Genomic DNA, 23093 nt, shown 5'->3' on the forward strand with positions numbered 1-23093 from the left:
GTCATTAACGCTTAACATGTAAGCCTGTTAACATTATGCTTCTGGGTTCACCGATGTCGGATGTACAGTATGACAAGTAGATGCTAGCTAACCCCTGATATAAACACGCTTCCTAGGGGAGTGGGCCTGGAGGCAGCTCTAGCACCCCCAATAATTCTGGATCAAAAATATTATTGAGAGTAAATGTTAAGGCAGAGATGAATTTTACTTGTAGAATGCAGGAAATTGATGGAGTAAATCAAATTCGGGTAAAAATTATAGAGATATTCGGGCAAAATGAGCTGGTGTGAAAACTTTTCACCATATATTTCCATCATTCTACCCACAATAATATTTATAATCCATGTAAAAATGCATAACCATTCGTTTGTGACCCTGTTTAGCTGTTTGGCAGTAATGCTAATATGAAATCAGAATAAGTGTTGTTATCCAGATTCGGACATTTTAGCCTATGCGCTCTGTCACTGGTCCATCTGGGTTATAATGCTTTTTCAAGATCAATTCATCTCAACGAACCATGTAGGCGCGTGTGCAGGGGGTGGGTGGGTGGGTCGGTATTGGACTCTCCCCTTTTCAAAACGAATTTTCTCTTATTAAAATATATTTTCCGAGAGAGCATGACCCGAAACCTCAGAAAATTCACTCGCCGCAGTCTAGACTAGACGCTCCCTCCCCCATAGTCATTTGCACACTCGCCTGCCAAGGCTGTGGAAAAGACAGGGCAGGGCAGGGCAGGGCAGGGCAGAGCAGGGCCATTTCTAGCGTGGGGGATAGGGAGAGGGATATACAGCTCCTAGAAAAATATAAAGTTACTAGCCTTGGTGGTGGCGTGGTTAAGCCATCGGACATAAGGCTGGTAGGTACTGGGTTCGTAACCCGGTACCGGCTATCACCCAGAGTGAGTTTTAACGACTCAATAGGTAGGCGTTAGACCACTACACCCTCTTCCACTAACTACTAACAACTAACAACTAACCCACTGTCCTGGACAGACAACCCAGATGTGTGTGCCCAAGACAGCGTGCTTGATTGAACCTTAATTGGACGAAAATAAGTATTTACTGAAGCTTGATATTTTACAGCTTCTTTTACCCACTTGAGGACGAAAATGTAAATTTTTGGTCCTACTTTATATAAATATAGTTTAAAATCTGGCTTGTGCGAGCCCCCCACACCCAATTAGATACTGTGCCCCCAACTAGAAAGTGTGCCCTCACCCTCCGGTTTAACGTACTTATATCATTTTATTATTTTAAGGTTAAAGCACGCTCGTTGTGGGTGCAAACTTAAAACGCGACTGCTTTACCACAGGCCGTGGTTTGTGTTACTTACTGATTTAATTATTTATTTAAAATACTAGTAATTATGATAATGCAATCGTAGTCCAGCAGAATTATTCCACCAGTTTATAATTCAATGTGAGAGACGAATTGTTTCTTTAATTATACCTACTCGCTCTGGGTTGGAACCGGTACCGGGCTGCGAACCCTATACTTACCAGCCTGCAGGCCGATGGCTTACCCGCTGCGCCACTGAGGCCGGACGGTTATATACAGTAAATGTGCGGAAGGTGTATGCGATTTGGCTCCCTTGGGGAAGTCGAGTCGTCGGCTGTGTTAATTTTAAAACTGCGTTGGCGCTTAATGTTTTCACGTATTTGAGTATTTTACTATGGAACATTTGCGTACTGATGCATACAGTTATGTGTTTTTGCGATGTATGTTCGAGTGGATTGATGTGGTTCGTGAACTGCGAAGTTACATAAATGTTCTAACTTTCAATTTGTTGTGTTATTTGGAAAGTGCGAGAAACAGGCATGAATTTAAATCGACTGTGAAACCCGTATAAAACTTATTCCTATACAATCGCTAAGCAGATACACTGATACTGTGTTTATCTTTAATGTTACTGTTCTAATGTAAAGGTTACTTGTATGTTTCATATATTTAATATACATATATGGAGATCGAAATACCGGTCTCGACTTTTTTAAATGTGGTAACCGATTGCACCGTGAATAACGCCAAACTAGGATACATGCATGATTCCTGAAACTATATTTCGTTGAGTACTTTGAGTCCGTAAAATCTAAAGTGGACTGCATAAAAGCTACAGTTAATATCATACATAAACACTGGTAACAATGACGTAACAATATGATGACAGTTTGCATCCTTTCGAAATGCGCCTCCAATTAAAGCATTAAAACACCAATACGAAACGGACAGGAAACAAAAGAGCATGATGGTCATCTAGAAAAGAAACTGCTTAAGCCAATTACTTTCTCCAACACGTCTGGCGTGCCTTCTAAGAACCTGTCAGCATTTATTGCATTTAGAAACACTCGGATAACTCTTTCGTAAGATCATCCGGATGTGGCGCGTTTATAGCGAAGCCCCACAAAGAGGAGAAGCCATTTAGTAGCATTAGCGCCGACAATAACATCGATCAGGGATTATCACAAAGACGGGATCGGTTTCTCCTCCATCAGCTCGAGCTAGACTTACGAAGAGCGGATTTCACTCAAATATATCTCTATATTAGAAACGACCCCCCACCTCTGTGTGTCTCTCTCGCTGTCTATCTAGCCGTCTGTCTCTTTCTCTAACTATATGTCAAAATTACCAATTGTTCGACATCCAATAGCCGATGATTAATAAATCAATGTGCTCTAGTGGTGTCGTTAAACAAAACAAACTTTCTCTCTATCTTTTCCTCTGTCTCTCGCGCTTTTTCCATCTCTCTGAGAGAGAGAGAGAGAGAGAGAGAGAGAGAGAGAGAGAGAGAGAGAGAGAGAGAGAGAGAGAGAGAGAGTGTGTGTGTGTATAATTGTGTGTGGTGAATAGGCGCACAATGAAAGTGGACAAGGACTGTGATGTGGAACTGTGTAGTGATGGAAGGTGGTTGTTTTACAAATATAGCGAGATTCAGTTCATAAATGGCTACTAATGTCAGACATTGAACCACCAAACAGTCTAGTATTCATTACACAGTTCACTTCCGGGTTAAAGTTCATTGAGCACGGTATACGATAGTTTCTAACTGTGACACTTGTTATGGTTCACACACTCCGTTCTACAGTGACGTAGGAAGGTGCCAAATGGGGGGGGGGGGGGGCGCACACACACAGACACACACACACACACACACACATATATATATATATATATATATATGTGTGTGTGTGTGTGTGTGTGTGTGTGTGTAAACAATCGCTGCTGCTACTGGATCAAGAAAAGTGTGTGTGTGTGTGTGTGTGTGTGTGTGTGTGTGTGGTAGGGAGTGCACATCCCCCCGTGGGATGAATTACAATGAGTTTTATTATTTAACGGTAGTTCCTTGTACTGGAATTTGCCGTTGATATGTTGCCATATGATAATGAATGTCTTGAGACATGGCTGTTTAGGCTTGAAATAGGAAGTTAAAATATTACCTGCTGTTATTATTATTATTACTTTTTAAACGGAAGGTCAACAGAAATATGTCCTGCTAAGGTGTAACCTGGCCTGTCACCGGGTGTAACGGGAAGGTTCGAGTATAAACAAGTAGGACCCCTGAGGTGTATTTTAGAGCCGGGTGACCGTTGTGGATGAGTTCTCTCACATCTCACCACCTGTAAAGATTGATGCTACAGTCTTACGGGGTCATGCAGCACAAAAACCCCCAACCCAAAACAACCTCAAAACAATACAAAACCAAAACCAAAACCAAAAACAACAACAACAACACCAACAAAAAGAGAGAGAAAAAAAAGGAGACGCAAATGTTCCAAATTTTAGAGTGAAAACAATATATTGAAAATATATCTTCCAAATGGTGTATGTCGTTAGAGCCAATTACTTCTATTAGCAATTTTGATTCTAAAATCATAGTGGCAAATGGCATCTGTTTAGTCAAACCTTAGTTTGAGCCACTTTGAAATAGAAAAACAAACAACTACAAGTACAACATCAAATTATAAAAATACAGTAACTAGAAAGCTTAACGTTTATAGCTTTGATTACCAGATTTTATTATTAAAGGGGGGGGGGGGGGGGGTATATATGCAATAGTTAAAATGTATGAAAATATTTACAATAAGTTTCTCAGACATAATTGTGTTGGCATAAATACGTGTGCGTGTATTTGTGTGTGTACATGCGCGAATGCGTGTACGTGTGTGTGTGTGTATACGTACGTATGCGTATGCATGCGTGCATGCGTGCGTGTGTATTTGAATAAAGTACTTAGTCAAGAACGACGAGAAGCGTACTAAGTGCAAACGGACAGATTTCAATTTAATTCCTTTTTTCTTTTCTTTCTTTCCTTTTCTTTCCTTAATTTCTAACGATATCACATCTAATAAGTGGAAACCGTATCTAACGTTTCCAAATCAAGCCCAATACACCAGGAATGGACCACATTGAAATAAATCTCATTTCGTAACCAAAAAATGCAATCATTTACATTTAGCCCTTAGCTTGGTATCCCATGAGGCGCAGTAATTGGCCGGCCGTCACAAACCATTCTGTGAACCAACTGACAGCATGAATTGGTGTCCGGCCCCTTTCATAATAGACTTTCCGGATTTTGCCGAATCCGAGACAGTTGAGCATGGGGATAAAGCGGCTAATTCCGTATAATAACGTTAGCTACAGTAACAATTGGGAAATAATTTTCTGGTAGATTTTGCAGATTTGAAACGATCGGATGGGATGGTGTCAGCCAAATGGGATCAGTGGCGAGTATCTCGGGAGATCTGGGATATTAAAGGAATAGATAAGTCGCGAGCTTGGCACCGCACTTGGTCGTCCATTGATCTCCGTAGAGACAGACGAGAGACGAGATAATCGCGGGAAAAGACATCAGATCGGCGTAACCGGAAATGCTTCACGGGATAAAATGCTAAACTCTCGTTATTAGAAGACACATGTGGTCATGACAGATCAATCCAATGTTATATAAAAATTAACCTAGCTCGGGCAAGCCAAACGTTTATGGAAGGAGGAAGAATGATTACTAGTATTCATTTAGCAGTGAGACGTTGCAGAAAAACTGAGGGGTTGGCTTGGGTTTCAAAGAGCGCTGTCAAAGATGTAGACTGTATTAGTCAAGGACAATGAAAGGCTAAAAAGGGGAAACAAAAACAGTGCCCCTCTCCTTACCTCCACCCGTCCCTGTTGACATAGGCCTATAATAGTATGGTTCCATGGCTACTGGTAAGAAACACCTGACAATAACACTATGCTAGGTCAACAATCCAGATAATATACTGTTATCGAGACAAAGATGAGTGAGATGTTTTGGGTTTGTTTATTGTTGTTTTTGTTGTTGTTGTTTACAACTCGAAATTAACACTTCTGTTAACGAAACTTTTAATTCGCATAAACTGACTGATTATGATTAAACCAGTAGCAGGTGAACTGCGTTTCGCGCTCTTTTACAGTTTGTACAACAACAATTCAAACAAAAACAACTGGAAAAAAGTTAACCCCCCCCCCCCCCCCCCCCCCCCCCCAATACTTTATATCCAAAGTCAAAGTGACTACTGACAGTGACTACTCCCAGGACACCAGCTCCGATGACCTAGTAACGGCACTGTCAGCGCGGTCCACTAGACAAGAGTGTGACGGATGACCTGTGTGTGTACACAGCGAGCGCTGGCAGACTATCTTAATGGGATTGTGTCTTGTCGTGCCAGCCAGGCCCGCGGAGACAGGTGCTCGAGTTCTCTGACGAGCGTCTTTCCCCACGCAGCGCGACAACGTGTCGGATCACAGATAGTCCGTTCACAGACGTCATCATAGCTATATTAAGTACATTGTTGTTGTTTTTAAAGGAAAGAAAAAAAAGGAATTAAACGAATCTTTTACTTACGCTGATAATTTCCTTTCAATAAGTGAAGATGTTAAATGAAAGTGCATGTACGTTTGTTACGTTTTTTGTTTGTTTGTTTTGTTTTGTGTTTTTTTTAGTTTCGTTTTTACATGGTACGTTTTACAACAGTTATTTGGTAGGTTAGACATCTTACAGAGGTAGCCTACACATGACGCCAAGTCAATGACTGATACAGGAGCATTATAGATTTATTCTTCACTGTATGGTGTACATGTAATTATATAATTCCCAGTTGTAATCTTATCTAGATTAGTCTTCATCTAACACATGGCGACGCACTGAACGTGCAAATTTGCTTTTTTATTTTACAAATGAACTTACATCATATGTGGAGATTTAATATAATATTTTAAATCTTCACTGAGATGTTTAAATGTAACTGTTGTAAACGCGCTTACCATGCACGTGTAAACTTATATTTTCACGTTTGCCTATTTAGTTTAGATGTGGTCATTCATTACTCTGTATATGTAGGTTTAGTTTTGATCTTCACTGCATTAATGTAGATACCCGTCACTGGTACTGGAACATTTAATCTTGACGGATTTGGTGTATAGTTTTTACCTTATATGTGTAGATCTACAGTTTTAATCTTGAGGGGTTGGTGTATATGTCCTTACCATGCACGTGTAGATTTACAGTTTTGATCTTGGCAGGTTTGGTGTATATGTCCTTGCCTTGTACATTTTACAGTTTTAATCTCCAACGGTTTTGTGTATGTCCTTACTTTGTACATGTAGATTTACAGTTTTAATCTGGACAGGTTTGGTGTTGATCTGACAGTTGTAGACGCCCTAGACGGTGTGACCTGACCATGTACGTGTAGATTTACAGTTTTAATCTTGACAGGGTTGGTGTTGATCTGACAGATGTCGACGCCCTAGTCGGTGTGTCCTTACTTTGTACGTGTAGATTTACAGTTTTAATCTTGACAGGGTTGGTGTTGATCTGACATATGTCGACACCCTAGTCGGTGTGCCCTTACTTTGTACGTGTAGATTTACAGTTTTGATCTTGACAGGGTTGGTGTTGATCTGACAGATGTCGACGCCCTAGTCAGTGTGCCCTTACTTTGTACGTGTAGATTTACAGTTTTGATCTTGACAAGGTCGGTGTTGATCTGACAGATGTCGACGCCCTAGTCGGTGTGTCCTTACCTTGTACATGTAGATTTACAGTTTTAATCTTGATGGTGTGTTATTAATCTAACAGTTGTAAACGCCCTGGTCGGTGTGTATGTACTTATCTTGTACGTGTAGATTTACAGTTTTGATCTTGACGGGGTCGGTGTTGATCTGACAGTTGTAAACGCCCTGGTCGGTGTGTCCTTACCTTGTACGTGTAGATTTACAGTTTTGATCTTGACGGGGTTGGTGTTGATCTGACAGTTGTAGACGCCCTGGTCGGTGTGTCCTTACCTTGAACGTGTAGATTTACAGTTTTGATCTTGACGGGGTTGGTGTATATGTCCTTACCTTGTACCTGTATATTTACAGTTTTAATCTTGACGGGTTTGGTGTTGATCTTACAATTGTAGACGCCCTGGTCGGTGTGTCTTTACCATGTACGTGTAGATTTACAGTTTTGATCGTGACGGGGATGGTGTATATGTCTTTACCGTGTACGTGTAGATTTACAGTTTTGATCTTGACGGGATTAGTGTTGATCAGATAGTTGTAGACACATTAATCAGTGTGTCCTTACCTTGTACGTGTATATTTACAGATTTAATCTTGATAGGGTTGGTGTTGACCTGACAGTTGTAGATGCCATAGTGTCCTTATCTTGAAGGTGTAGATTTACAGTTTTGACCTTGACGGGGTTGGTGTTAATCTGACAGTTGTAGACACTCTAGTCGGTGTGTTCTGACTGTGTACGTGTATATTTACAGGTTTAATCTTGACGGTGTTGGTGTTGATCGGACAGTTGTAGACGCCCTAGTCGGTGTGTCCTTAGCTTATACGTGCATATTTACATTTTTGATCTTGACGGGGTTGGTGTATATGTCTTTACCTTGTACGTGTAGATTTACAGTTTTGATCTTGACGGGGTTGGTGTATATGTCCTTAGCTTGTACGTGTAGATTTACAGTTTTAATCCTGACGGGGTTGGTTTTGATCTGACAGTTGTAAACGCCCTAGTCGGTGTGTCATTACCGTATACGTGTAGATTGACAGTTTTAATCATGGCAGGTTTGGTGTTGACCTGACAGTGGTAGACGCCCTGGTCGGTGTGTCATTATCTTGTACGTGTAGATTGACAGTTTTAATCATTACGGGGTTAGCGTTGACCTGACAGTGGTAGACGCCCTGGTCGGTGTGGTCTTACCGTGTACGTGTAGATTGACAGTTTTGATCTTGACTGGGTTGGTGTTGACCTGACAGTGGTATACGCCTTGGTCGGTGTGACATTACCTTATACGTGTAGATTGACAGTTTTAATCATGGCAGGTTTGGTGTTGACTTGTCAGTGGTAGACGCCCTGGTCGGTGTGTCATTACCTTGTACGTGTAGACTGACAGTTTTAATCATGACGGGGTTAGCGTTGACCTGACAGTGGTAGACGCCCTGGTAGGTATGTTCTTACCTTGTACGTGTAGATTGACAGTTTTGATCTTGACGGGGTTGGTGTTGATCTGACGGTGGTATACGCCTTGGTCGGTGTGACATTACCTTATACGTGTAGATTGACAGTTTTAATCATGGCAGGTTTGGTGTTGACTTGTCAGTGTTAGACGCCCTGGTCGGTGTGTCATTATCTTGTACGTGTAGATTGACAGTTTTAATCATGACGGGGTTAGCGTTGACCTGACAGTGGTAGACGCCCTGGTCGGTGTGTTCTTACCTTGTACGTGTAGATTGACAGTTTTGATCTTGACGGGGTTGGTGTTGATCTGACAGTGGTAGACGCCTTGGTCGCTGTGTTTGACGCTACGTATGTGCAGGTTCCAGTCTTTGGTGTACGGACGCTCAATACTCATCCGTTCATCGTCGATTATCCTTCGGTCTTCGAAGGTCAGCAGTGTTGACCACTGGTCAGTCCACACAACCTATAATATCGAATAGAGCATCCGCTTGGTAACAGAAATATACATGGCCGTCATTGACCTATATCAAAGATCCACCTTTTACTTAACATTATATTGTATCATGTTAGGGTATAATTCTCAAATACCCCAAACAACAACAGTAATAATAATAATACAAAAATATATATGCATATTACAAATATATGTATATGCATATGCACATGTATATGCACATGCATCTGTATGTGTATATGCATATGCATGTGTATGTGTATGTGCATGTGCATCTGCATGTGTATATGTATATGTATTATTATGTATTAGTATATATATATATATTTGGGGTGTCACGATACACTTACCTTACGATACGATACGTATCACGATACTTAGCCATCGATACGATACCTGATTCGCAATGTTTTTTCCCGTAAAACAAGAAGTTGAAGCTTGAGTGAAGTGATTTAAAAATTAAAAATAAACTTGATAATATTAAAACACTGATTAAACTCTGATTAAATGTAGAACTACCACATCACAGGTATATTGACATAAGCAGGCACATGTATGTATATTCTCTGTCCACTGTCGTTTTTTGTCAATAAGTATATACCAGTACAAACTGGTGTTGGTAAATGGATATATAATTAATATAGGTATAAATACGTGGCCAAAATAGGAATCGATACAAAAGCAAGAGCATCATGTATAGTATCGCCAGCAGTAGTATCGTGATACATCGGTGTATCTTTACACCCGTAAATTAATATATATATATATATATATACACACACACACACACACACACACACACACACACGTATACACACACACACACACGTATACACACACACACAATGTGTACATAGTATTTATGTATGTATGTATGTATGTATGTATGTATGTATGTATATACATGTATGTATATATGTATATATATATGTACATGTGTAAGTGTGTGTGCGTGTGTGTGTGTGTGTGTGTGTTGTGTGTGTGTTGTGTATGTGTGTGTTGCAGTCGTGGAGTAGAACATGGGGGTACAGAAGGGGTTTGTCTTTAAGTGCTGGTTTCTGAAATGGTGCACTGACGTATCTGATATACTATCAGCGACTACATGCGATCGACTAGCTAGTAGAAGATCTTGAAAATACAGTAACTTGTGGAAGCGTTAACATTGTCAAATACGATCAGGGCCCGTGCTTATAAAACTTAAAGTCTAGACTTTAATAAAGTCCAGACTTTAACGTAATGCTATTTGAATGAGGTTTATAAGCACGGGGCCAGAAGCATGAACGTGAAGTGTGTATGTGTATGTGCGTGTGTGTCCGTGTTTTTTTAAATATAGAATCGCCAAATAATATTTCTACTAACAAATGCCACTGATATATGATTGTAAAAGGCTACCGTATACGAAGAATACAGAGCTTGGCCAATATTGCAAGCTTATTTTAACAGTGATGGAAATGAAAAGTTAACTTCACGATAACTGACCCGACACCAGTAACAGCATGGCGCGAATCGAATCCCAAGAGAGCCATATTCTTGTGTTGCGTTAAATTCCAGTCATACTCCGTGAGACACTCACACCGACCGATAAACCAATTGCGGCCGGGCAGAAGCAGCTAATTCTTGCAGTCCTTAATTAAAGACAATGCAGGAAAAACGTAATTTCTTAACCTCATCAGCCTTCGATCAGTTTCAGAGCGGCAAAAGGGGGTTGACCAGACAGCGTGAGTTACGGACGTAAGTCTCGCCTTGGCCTCCCCAAGCACCGTCGGACGGGTCAGTAAACAACAAGAATAGATGTAAATATATTGATTCCGAACAATGAACGAAATCATATTTGACAGAAGAAAAAGCCAACGGAGAAATAAAGATGGTCAAACGCTCTCCTAGGATGGCGAAAGTGTTCGATACTTCCCACTGAAAACCTTGTTCACAACCTTCTCGCCTTGTTCTTCGACGGGAGGCAATTCCCAGAGCTGGTGGCAATCCTAATTGAGTATTATTCAGCCTGTAGAAGGAGTCGGGTCGGATCAGAGTTAAAAGTCGGTGTACTGTGAAGGAGAGACACGTGTTTTCATTACCGAAAAAAAGGCAATAGAAGGGAAGTTTTTTATGCTTTAAGAGACTTGGAATTGGTAGAGAGGTGGATAAACCATTAAAATTATTGCTGGTATGTACTGGGTTCACATCCCGGTTCCAGCTCTCATCCAGAGCGAGTTTTAACAACTTAGTTGGGAGGAACATGACCACTACAAAGACGTCTCTTTCACTAACAACTAACGGGTAATCGCTAACCCATTGTCCTGGACAGACAGCACAAATAGTTGAGATGTGTATGCCCATAGAAGCGTGCTAGAACTTTAATGGGATATAAGCATGAAAATACGTTAAAAGAAAAATGAAATGAAAAATTATAAAAAATTAATCCATACCTGTAACGTCACACTATTGTTTAGATTAGGTGTAGATTATTTTCATGAATCCACACGTCCTCGTACATTCTCCACTACAGCATATTCCGATTTTGCTACTACTGTAACATGGTTCTGGCTAATAGAGCCTACATAACGCTTAAACGTACTTATAATTAATACACTTTCTTGTTTAGTATCAGTATATATATGTACAATGTGAAATATGGTCGTTTTAATGGTTGTAGTAAACCGCTTGTTTATCTCCTAGTAATTTCAAACCTACGAAAAATAACTAAAAGCTATACTAGGAAGTAAAATGATGTTTAAGCTTCTACAAAGACACGAGGAGGGCAGGAAACAGTGTGGATATACAAACACGCAAAGACACGAGGAGGTCGGGAAACAGTGTGGATATACAAACACTCAAAGACACGAGGAGGACGGGAAACAGTGTGGATATACAAACACTCAAAGACACGAGGAGGACGGGAAACAGTGTGGATATACAAACACTCAAAGACACGAGAGGGCGGGAAACAATGTGGATATACAAACACTCAAAGACACGAGGAGGGCGAGAAACAGTGTGGATATACAAACACTCAAAGACACGAGGAGGACGGGAAACAGTGTGGATATACAAACACTCAAAGACACGAGGAGGGCGAGAAACAGTGTGGATATACAAACACTCAAAGACACGAGGAGGGCGGGAAACAGTGTGGATATACAAACACTCAAAGACACGAGGAGGGCGAGAAACAGTGTGGATATACAAACACTCAAAGACACGAGGAGGGCGGGAAACAGTGTGGATATACAAACACTCAAAGACACGAGGAGGGCGAGAAACAGTGTGGATATACAAACACTCAAAGACACGAGGAGGGCGGGAAACAGTGTGGATATACAAACACGCAAAGACACGAGGAGGGCGGGAAACAATGTGGATATACAAACACTCAAAGACACGAGGAGGGCGAGAAACAATGTGGATATACAAACACTCAAAGACACGAGGAGGACGGGAAACAGTGTGGATATACAAACACTCAAAGACACGAGGAGGGCGAGAAACAGTGTGGATATACAAACACTCAAAGACACGAGGAGGGCGGGAAACAGTGTGGATATACAAACACTCAAAGACACGAGGAGGGCGAGAAACAGTGTGGATATACAAACACTCAAAGACACGAGGAGGGCGGGAAACAGTGTGGATATACAAACACGCAAAGACACGAGGAGGGCGGGAAACAATGTGGATATACAAACACTCAAAGACACGAGGAGGGCGAGAAACAGTGTGGATATACAAACACTCAAAGACACGAGGAGGGCGGGAAACAGTGTGGATATACAAACACTCAGAGACACGAGGAGGGCGGGAAACAGTGTGGATATACAAACACTGAAAGACACGAGGAGGGCGGGAAACAATGTGGATATACAAACACTCAAAGACACGAGGAGGGCGGGAAACAGTGTGGATATACAAACACTCAGAGACACGAGGAGGGCGGGAAACAGTGTGGATATACAAACACTGAAAGACACGAGGAGGGCGGGAAACAATGTGGATATACAAACACTCAAAGACACGAGGAGGGCGGGAAACAGTGTGGATATACAAACACTCAAAGACACGAGGAGGGCGAGAAACAGTGTGGATATACAAACACTCAAAGACACGAGGAGGGCGGGAAACAATGTGGATATACAAACACTCAAAGACACGAGGAGGGCGAGAAACAATGTGGATATACAAACACTCAAAGACACGAGGAGGACGGGAAACAGTGTGGATATACAAACACTCAAAGACACGAGGAGGGCGAGAAACAGTGTGGATATACAAACACTCAAAGACACGAGGAGGGCGGGAAACAGTGTGGATATACAAACACTCAAAGACACGAGGAGGGCGAGAAACAGTGTGGATATACAAACACTGAAAGACACGAGGAGGGCGGGAAACAGTGTGGATATACAAACACGCAAAGACACGAGGAGGGCGGGAAACAATGTGGATATACAAACACTCAAAGACACGAGGAGGGCGAGAAACAGTGTGGATATACAAACACTCAAAGACACGAGGAGGGCGGGAAACAGTGTGGATATACAAACACTCAAAGACACGAGGAGGGCGGGAAACAGTGTGGATATACAAACACTCAAAGACACGAGGAGGGCGGGAAACAATGTGGATATACAAACACTCAAAGACACGAGGAGGGCGGGAAACAATGTGGATATACAAACACTCAAAGACACGAGGAGGGCGAGAAACAGTGTGGATATACAAACACTCAAAGACACGAGGAGGGCGGGAAACAGTGTGGATATACAAACACGCAAAGACACGAGGAGGGCGGGAAACAGTGTGGATATACAAACACTGACATTCTAAAGAAGACAGTCTATCTAAATGTATCTATGGTCGATCAATCAATCAACCATTTCACTCGTGCTGACATCCACTGAGGTTCAAGCACGACTGTGTTGAGTACATCCTCCAAGATTCCCCAAGACAGTCGTGCTTGAACCTTCAGTCGGTTAAAAGTCACTATTAGTTACACACATCTTAAAAAGGGTAAAGTTTGTTTTTGTTTAAGACCGCCACTAAAGCACATTGATATATTAATGATCGGCTATTGGGTGTCAAATATTTTGTAATTTTGACATATAGTCTTAGAGAGGAAACCCGCTACATTTTTCATTAGTAGCAAGGGATTTTTTATATGCATTATCCCACAGACAGAACAACACAGCCGTTGATATACCAGTCATGGTGCACTGGCTGGAAGGAGAAATAGCCCAATATGCTACATCCCGCCCCTTTAAAAATGGAAGCAAAGTCTCGATAGTATCTTTAACGGAAAGTTAAAAGTCCAGTACTTATGGAAACTATTTATGATAACGAGACAATCAGAACAGAAGCCGGTGATCCTCTCTTGTTTGTGTGCCGCTATAAGCCTCTTATGTATCTGCAGAACCTAGCGGCACATTCGCCGCCTCACTCGGAGAGAACTCTCTGGCGGAGTGAGAGGTGTGCCCATGACAGGCGTGTTGAACAGTGATAGAAGCAAGCCAAATATTGACCACACCCACACCACGCCCAGCGGTACACCGTGCACGTTATGTGTAAATTCACAGTATCACTTAGCGCCCTGCTTAATCTGACCTAAATTTGAGCTCACAATAATATGATGATCTTAAACAATTCGGGGTCGTAGTTGTGTTTCTTTTTGCACTAATAAATGATAAATAAATGGTGAAAATGAGAGATAATGCATCTAACAACACCCCATTAAATTGTTCTCAGATATGACATAATATGTATCTACACCATAAGGAAAAATCTTTGCTGGCGTCTCATATGTTACTATTTCAGATCTCGTAGTGAAAAAGTGGGGTGTAAGTGTGTGCTTAATTTGCTACCCTAACTTACATTATAGGGTGCCAATTAATACCATATTTAATTAATGCCATATATAGTCACATGCTAAAAGGAGCTGACAACCACTCTCCTTAAACTAGTCTCAAGGAAGAGATGGGGATTGAGAGTGATATCTCGTTTTAGCAGTAAAATAACAAATTCACCACAAGAAACCCCCGTTTGTTTTGTTTAACGAGACCACTAAAGCACATTCATTTAAAAATCATCGGCCATTGGATGTCAAACATTTTGTAATTTTGACATATAATCTTAGAGAGGAAACCCGCTATATTTTTCAATTAGTTGCAAGGGATCTATTATATGCACAATCCAACAGACGGGATAGCACATACCACGGTCTTTGATATACCAGTCGTGTTCAGATGATAAAAAAACAAAACAACTATGAGACAAAAGCCTTGCTATCGCCACAGAAACTCGTCCTTCAATTATATACGTCTTCGTGTGTTCGCATACAGCACAACAAAAACGTACTGGTAATCAATTATATACGTCTTCGTGTGTTCGCATACAGCACAACAAAAACGTACTGGTAATCAATTACATACGTCTTCGTGTGTTCGCATACAGCACAACAAAAACGTACTGGTAATCAATTATAGATGTCTTCGTGTGTTCGCATACAGCACAACAAAAACGTACTGGTAATCAATTATAGATGTCTTCGTGTGTTCGCATACAGCACAACAAAAACGTACTGGTAATCAATTACATACGTCTTCGTGTGTTCGCATACAGCACAACAAAAACGTACTGGTAATCAATTATAGATGTCTTCGTGTGTTCGCATACAGCACAACAAAAACGTACTGGTAATCAATTATATACGTCTTCGTGTGTTCGCATACAGCACAACAAAAACGTACTGGTAATCAATTATATACGTCTTCGTGTGTTCGCATACAGCACAACAAAAACGTACTGGTAATCAATTATATACGTCTTCGTGTGTTCGCATACAGCACAACAAAAACGTACTGGTAATCAATTATAGATGTCTTCGTGTGTTCGCATACAGCACAACAAAAACGTACTGGTAATCAATTATAGATGTCTTCGTGTGTTCGCATACAGCACAACAAAAACGTACTGGTAATCAATTATAGATCTGCTCGATTGTCTTTGACGTAACGTAATCGTACTTTATTGTTCTATATTTGTTTCTTTGGACTCTTCACGCTGTTTTATGGAGTCTAATCATATATTATGCCGCTGTGAGCTAAGCGAACGCGATCTACTTCTTCAGTACATGGGAAGTAATTTATTAATGACTTGTCTAATAAAGTATTCCAATATTCCGAACGGGCTGAAAACCGACTCGGTGCCATTTCCAGCCAACAAAGACCAATGTCTAGTTTTCCTTTTCCATTTTCCCCAGCTGTCTGTTGATAGCGTATGCTTTCAGCAAATAGTGAGCATAAATACGTTTAGCCAATGGCAATTTTGGACTAGACCTTTCGGATGGACGTTTATTTAGCATTGCATTGTATTCTGGGGTCATTGAACTTCGCATATACATACACGTTCGAAGCTGTGATTACGTTCGTAATAAATGCTTAGATTGGCTAAATGCATTATCACGTATTTTAAAATCTGAACTTTATAATTCCATGAATATGAAAAATTATCAAATTAAATACACAGCAAATTTAGCCATAAGAAATGCTCTTTATGGGATGAAGTTATAATCCTCTGCATTAAACCCCAAGTTTTTTGGGTCCTTTTTTCCCTTTTTTTCATTAATTTTTTTGGCAGAAGAAATAGTTTTATTCTTTAAATGTTTTGAAATAAATACACGCGACGTGAACCTCAAGTATGGACTGATCGAGACTAACGTTTATCATACACCATTAATAATATAGTCGTTACCGTCAAATAATTATTTACAGTTAATAATACAGTCATGTATTTACAGTTAATAATTACCTTTAAATGGTTAGTTACAGCTAAAAATCAAGTAATTACCTTCAAATTATGATTTTAACTTGTAGGGAGTGAACAATCTTCAAATGAGGCCAAAGTACACCATTACTTAATTATTTGTTCATATTGTAGATCGTTTGGCTTGGTCAAGAGGTGGGTTATTACATTGTTGAAAAACAACAGAACAAAACCAAATAAAGTCCCACCCCCAAAAAACTCAACAAAAACAACAACAAGAACAAAACCTCCAACAAAAAACAACTTATAAGTTCTGCTTAAAACGTTCACACACATTGTTCATAGCTATGTTTTGTTCATTATGTTCACTACCACCCCGCCCTCCTCTGTTTCAAACGTTTCTGGTTACCACTACTGTGGACGTATCATTGTATGTAACGTGGATTTTCGGAGCATAACGAGTTTCATTTATAGTTATCCCATTGTACACTATTATCATTTTCCTGTTTAATTTATATGCATACCTATATCCAATTATGGACAGTTAACGTTAGGCGATAAAACCAAACTGGTGTGCGATTGCGAGAGCTCGACCTGAAGATACACAAGGTGAAGAGGTACTAACAGAACACGGTGATATTAATTGAACAGGCCTGTTGAATTACTGAGTTTGACTTTGTTACTTGAACAGGCCTGTTGCATGACTGAGTTTGATGTTCTTACTTGAACAGGTCTGTTGAATTACCGAGTTTGATGTTCTTACTTGAACAGGCCTGTTGAATTACTGAGTTTGATGTTATTACTTGAACAGGGCTGTTGAATTACCGAGTTTGGTGTTCTTACTTGAACAGGCCTGTTGAATTACCGAGTTTGATGTTCTTACTTGAACAGGCCTGTTGAATTACCGAGTTTGATGTTCTTACTTGAACAAGCCTGTTGAATTACCGAGTTTGATGTTCTTACTTGAACAGGCCTGTTGAATTACCGAGTTTGATGTTCTTACTTGAACAAGCCTGTTGAATTACCGAGTTTGATGTTCTTACTTGAACAGGCCTGTTGAATTACCGAGTTTGATGTTAGTACTTGAACAGGCCTGTTGAATTACTGAGTTTGATGTTAGTACTTGAACAGGCCTGTTGAAGTACTGAGTTTAATGTTCTTACTTGAACAGGCACGTTGAATTACCGAGTTTGATGTTATTACTTGAACAGGCCTGTTGAATTACTGAGTTTGATGTTATTACTTGAACAGGCCAGTTGAAGTACTGAGTTTAATGTTCTTACTTGAACAGGCCTGTTGAATTACCGAGTTTGATGTTATTACTTGAACAGGCCTGTTGAATTACTGAGTTTGATGTTATTACTTGAACAGGCCTGTTGAATTACCGAGTTTGACGTTCTTACTTGAACAGGCCTGTTGAATTACCGAGTTTGGTGTTCTTCCTTGAACAGGCCTGTTGAATTACCGAGTTTGATGTTATTACTTGAACATGCCTGTTGAATGACCTAGTTTGGTGTTCTTACTTGAACAGGCCTGTTGAATTACCGAGTTTGATGTTATTACTTGACCAGGGCTGTTGAATTACCGAGTTTGATGTTATTACTTGAACAGGCCTGTTGAATTACCGAGTTTGGTGTTCTTACTTGAAAAGGCCTGTTGAATGACCGAGTTTGATGTTAGTACTTGAACAGGCCTGTTGAATTACCGAGTTTGGTGTTCTTACTTGAACAGGCCTGTTGAATGACTGAGTTTGACGTTGTTACTTGAACAGGCATGTTGAATGACTGAGTTTGGCGTTATTGCTTGAACAGGCCTGTTGAATTACCGAGTTTGATGTTATTACTTGAACAGGCCTGTTGAATTACCGAGTTTGACGTTCTTACTTGAACAGGCCTGTTGAATTACCGAGTTTGGTGTTCTTCCTTGAACAGGCATGTTGAATGACTGAGTTTGGCGTTGTTACTTGAACAGGCATGTTGAATGACTGAGTCTGACGTTGTTACTTGAACAGGCCTGTTGAATTACCGAGTTTGACGTTATTACTTGAACAGGCCTGTTGAATTACTGAGTTTGATGTTCTTACTTGAACAGGCCTGTTGAATTACTGAGTTTGGCGTTGTTACTTGAACAGGGTTGTTGAATTACCGAGTTTGATGTTCTTACTTGAACAGGCCTGTTGAATTACTGAGTTTGGCGTTGTTATTTGAACAGGGCTGTTGAATTACCGAGTTTGATGTTCTTACTTGAACATGCCTGTTGAATTACCGAGTTTGATGTTCTTACTTGAACAGGCCTGTTGAATTACCGAGTTTGATGTTAGTACTTGAACAGGCCTGTTGAATTACTGAGTTTGATGTTAGTACTTGAACAGGCCTGTTGAAGTACTGAGTTTAATGTTCTTACTTGAACAGGCCTGTTGAATTACCGAGTTTGATGTTATTACTTGAACAGGCCTGTTGAATTACTGAGTTTGATGTTATTACTTGAACAGGCCAGTTGAAGTACTGAGTTTAATGTTCTTACTTGAACAGGCCTGTTGAATTACCGAGTTTGATGTTATTACTTGAACAGGCCTGTTGAATTACCGAGTTTGATGTTATTACTTGAACAGGCCTGTTGAATTACCGAGTTTGACGTTCTTACTTGAACAGGCCTGTTGAATTACCGAATTTGGTGTTCTTCCTTGAACAGGCCTGTTGAATTACCGAGTTTGATGTTATTACTTGAACATGCCTGTTGAATTACCTAGTTTGGTGTTCTTACTTGAACAGGCCTGTTGAATTACCGAGTTTGATGTTATTACTTGACCAGGGCTGTTGAATTACCGAGTTTGATGTTATTACTTGAACAGGCCTGTTGAATTACCGAGTTTGGTGTTCTTACTTGAAAAGGCCTGTTGAATGACCGAGTTTGATGTTAGTACTTGAACAGGCCTGTTGAATTACCGAGTTTGGTGTTCTTACTTGAACAGGCCTGTTGAATTACTGAGTTTGACGTTGTTACTTGAACAGGCATGTTGAATGACTGAGTTTGGCGTTATTGCTTGAACAGGCCTGTTGAATTACTGAGTTTGATGTTATTACTTGAACAGGCCTGTTGAATTACCGAGTTTGACGTTCTTACTTGAACAGGCCTGTTGAATTACCGAGTTTGGTGTTCTTCCTTGAACAGGCATATTGAATGACTGAGTTTGGCGTTATTGCTTGAACAGGCCTGTTGAATGACTGAGTTTGGCGTTGTTACTTGAACAGGCATGTTGAATGACTGAGTCTGACGTTGTTACTTGAACAGGCCTGTTGAATTACCGAGTTTGACGTTATTACTTGAACAGGCCTGTTGAATTACTGAGTTTGATGTTCTTACTTGAACAGGCCTGTTGAATTACTGAGTTTGGCGTTGTTACTTGAACAGGGTTGTTGAATTACCAAGTTTGATGTTCTTACTTGAACAGGCCTGTTGAATTACTGAGTTTGGCGTTGTTATTTGAACAGGGCTGTTGAATTACCGAGTTTGGTGTTCTTACTTGAACAGGCCTGTTGAATTACCGAGTTTGGTGTTCTTCCTTGAACAGGCCTGTTGAATTACCGAGTTTGGTGTTCTTCCTTGAACAGGCCTTTGAATTACCGAGTTTGATGTTATTACTTGAACATGCCTGTTGAATTACCTAGTTTGGTATTCTTACTTGAACAGGCCTGTTGAATTACCGAGTTTGATGTTATTACTTGAACAGGCCTGTTGAATTACCGAGTTTGGTGTTCTTACTTGAAAAGGCCTGTTGAATGACCGAGTTTGATGTTAGTACTCGAACAGGCCGGTTGAATTACCGAGTTTGGTGTTCTTACTTGAACAGGCCTGTTGAATGACTGAGTTTGACGTTGTTACTTGAACAGGCATGTTGAATGACTGAGTTTGGCGTTATTGCTTGAACATGCCTGTTGAATGACTGAGTTTGGCGTTGTTACTTGAACAGGCCTGTTGAATGACTGAGTCTGACATTGTTACTTGAACAGGCCTGTTGAATCTCCGAGTTTAGCGTTGTTACTTGAACAGGCATGTTCAGTTAGTGAGTTTGGCGTTGTTACTTGAACAGGGCTGTTGAATTACTGAGTTTGGCGTTTTTACTTGAACAGGCCTGTTGAATGACTGAGTTTGACGTTGTTACTTGAACAGGCCTGTTGAATGACTGAGTTTGGCGTTGTTACTTGAACAGGCCTGTTGAATGACTGAGTTTGGCGTTGTTACTTGAACAGGCCTGTTGAATCTCTGAGTTTGATGTTCTTACTTGGACAGGCCTGTTGAATTACTGAGTTTGGCGTTGTTACTTGAACAGGCCTGTTGAATTACTGAGTTTGACGTTGTTACTTGAACAGGCCTTTTGAATCTCTGAGTTTGGCGTTGTTACTTGAACAGGCTTGTTGAATCTCTGAGTTTGATGCTCTTACTTGAACAGGCCTGTTGAATTACTGAGTTTGGCGTTGTTACTTGAACAGGCCTGTTGAATTACTGAGTTTGACGTTGTTACTTGAACAGGCCTGTTGAATCTCTGAGTTTGGCGTTGTTACTTGAACAGGCCTGTTGAATCTCTGAGTTTGATGTTCTTACTTGAACAGGCCTGTTGAATTACTGAGTTTGGTGTTATTACATGAACAGGCCTGTTGAATTACTGAGTTTGGCGTTGTTACTTGAACAGGCATGTTCAATTAGTGAGTTTGATGTTCTTACTTGAACAGGCATGTTCAATTAGTGAGTTTGGCGTTGTTACTTGAACAGGGCTGTTGAATTACTGAGTTTAGCGTTGCTACTTGAACAGGCCTGTTGAATTACTGAGTTTGGCGTTGTTACTTGAACAGGCATGTTGAATTAGTGAGTTTGATGTTCTTACTTGAACAGGCATGTTCAATTAGTGAGTTTGGCGTTGTTACTTGAACAGGCCTGTTGAATTACTGAGTTTGGCGTTGCTACTTGAACAGGCCTGTTGAATTACTGAGTTTGGCGTTGTTACTTGAACAGGCCTGTTGAATTACTGAGTTTAGCGTTGCTACTTGAACAGGCCTGTTGAATTACTGAGTTTGGCGTTTTTACTTGAACAGGCCTGTTGAATTACTGAGTTTGGTGTTATTACATGAACAGGCCTGTTGAATTACTGAGTTTGGCGTTGTTACTTGAACAGGCATGTTGAATTAGTGAGTTTGGTGTTATTACATGAACAGGCCTGTTGAATTACTGAGTTTGGCGTTGTTACTTGAACAGGGCTGTTGAATTACTGAGTTTGGTGTTATTACATGAACAGGCCTGTTGAATTACTGAGTTTGGCGTTGTTACTTGAACAGGCCTGTTGAATTACTGAGTTTGGTGTTATTACATGAACAGGCCTGTTGAATTACTGAGTTTGGCGTTGTTACTTGAACAGGCATGTTGAATTAGTGAGTTTGGTGTTATTACATGAACAGGCCTGTTGAATTACTGAGTTTGGCGTTGTTACTTGAACAGGGCTGTTGAATTACTGAGTTTGGTGTTATTACATGAACAGGCCTGTTGAATTACTGAGTTTGGCGTTGTTACTTGAACAGGCATGTTCAATTAGTGAGTTTGGCGTTGTTACTTGAACAGGGCTGTTGAATTACTGAGTTTAGCGTTGCTACTTGAACAGGCCTGTTGAATTACTGAGTTTGGCGTTGTTACTTGAACAGGCATGTTGAATTAGTGAGTTTGATGTTCTTACTTGAACAGGCATGTTCAATTAGTGAGTTTGGCGTTGTTACTTGAACAGGCCTGTTGAATTACTGAGTTTATCGTTGCTACTTGAACAGGCCTGTTGAATTACTGAGTTTGGCGTTGTTACTTGAACAGGCATGTTGAATTAGTGAGTTTGATGTTCTTACTTGAACAGGCATGTTCAATTAGTGAGTTTGGCGTTGTTACTTGAACAGGCCTGTTGAATTACTGAGTTTAGCGTTGCTACTTGAACAGGCCTGTTGAATTACTGAGTTTGGCGTTTTTACTTGAACAGGCCTGTTGAATGACTGAGTTTGACGTTGTTACTTGAACAGGCCTGTTGAATTACTGAGTTTGGCGTTGTTACTTGAACAGGGCTGTTGAATTACTGAGTTTGGCGTTGTTACCTGAACAGGCCTGTTGAATGATTGAGTTTATTAATGCAAGAAAAACGTTCCACAGAGCCAAACATATTTATCGGTTACACAATAGCGAAGACAATAAACAAGCTGATATCACTGCTAGCAAAAAGTACAAGAGGACGATCAGAAAGCACAGTAAGGCTTATAATTAAAAAGTAGAAAAAAATCTTTCAAATGTAATAAAAAGTGACCCTAAGCATACTTTAAAAATAATAAAAGGTTAAAAAAAAGTATTATCTAGCCCCTCCCTAGAAGAATTTCATTTATTTTAAGAATACCAATTGTTA

General features: G+C 40.4%; 1 protein-coding gene across 1 annotated transcript in view; it reads right to left on the minus strand.

The window, feature by feature from the left end:
- LOC121387819 (limbic system-associated membrane protein-like) overlaps positions 1-23093 on the minus strand; it is a 61882-nt gene that overhangs the window by 13418 nt on the left and 25371 nt on the right. Inside the window, exon 7 of the mRNA XM_041519038.1 lies at positions 8722-8926. Within this exon, the coding sequence (XP_041374972.1) occupies positions 8722-8926 (205 nt within the window). The remainder of the gene's footprint in view (positions 1-8721; positions 8927-23093) is intronic.

The sequence above is a fragment of the Gigantopelta aegis genome, chromosome 2, assembly GCF_016097555.1.
Source record: "Gigantopelta aegis isolate Gae_Host chromosome 2, Gae_host_genome, whole genome shotgun sequence".
NCBI lineage: Eukaryota > Metazoa > Mollusca > Gastropoda > Neomphalida > Peltospiridae > Gigantopelta > Gigantopelta aegis.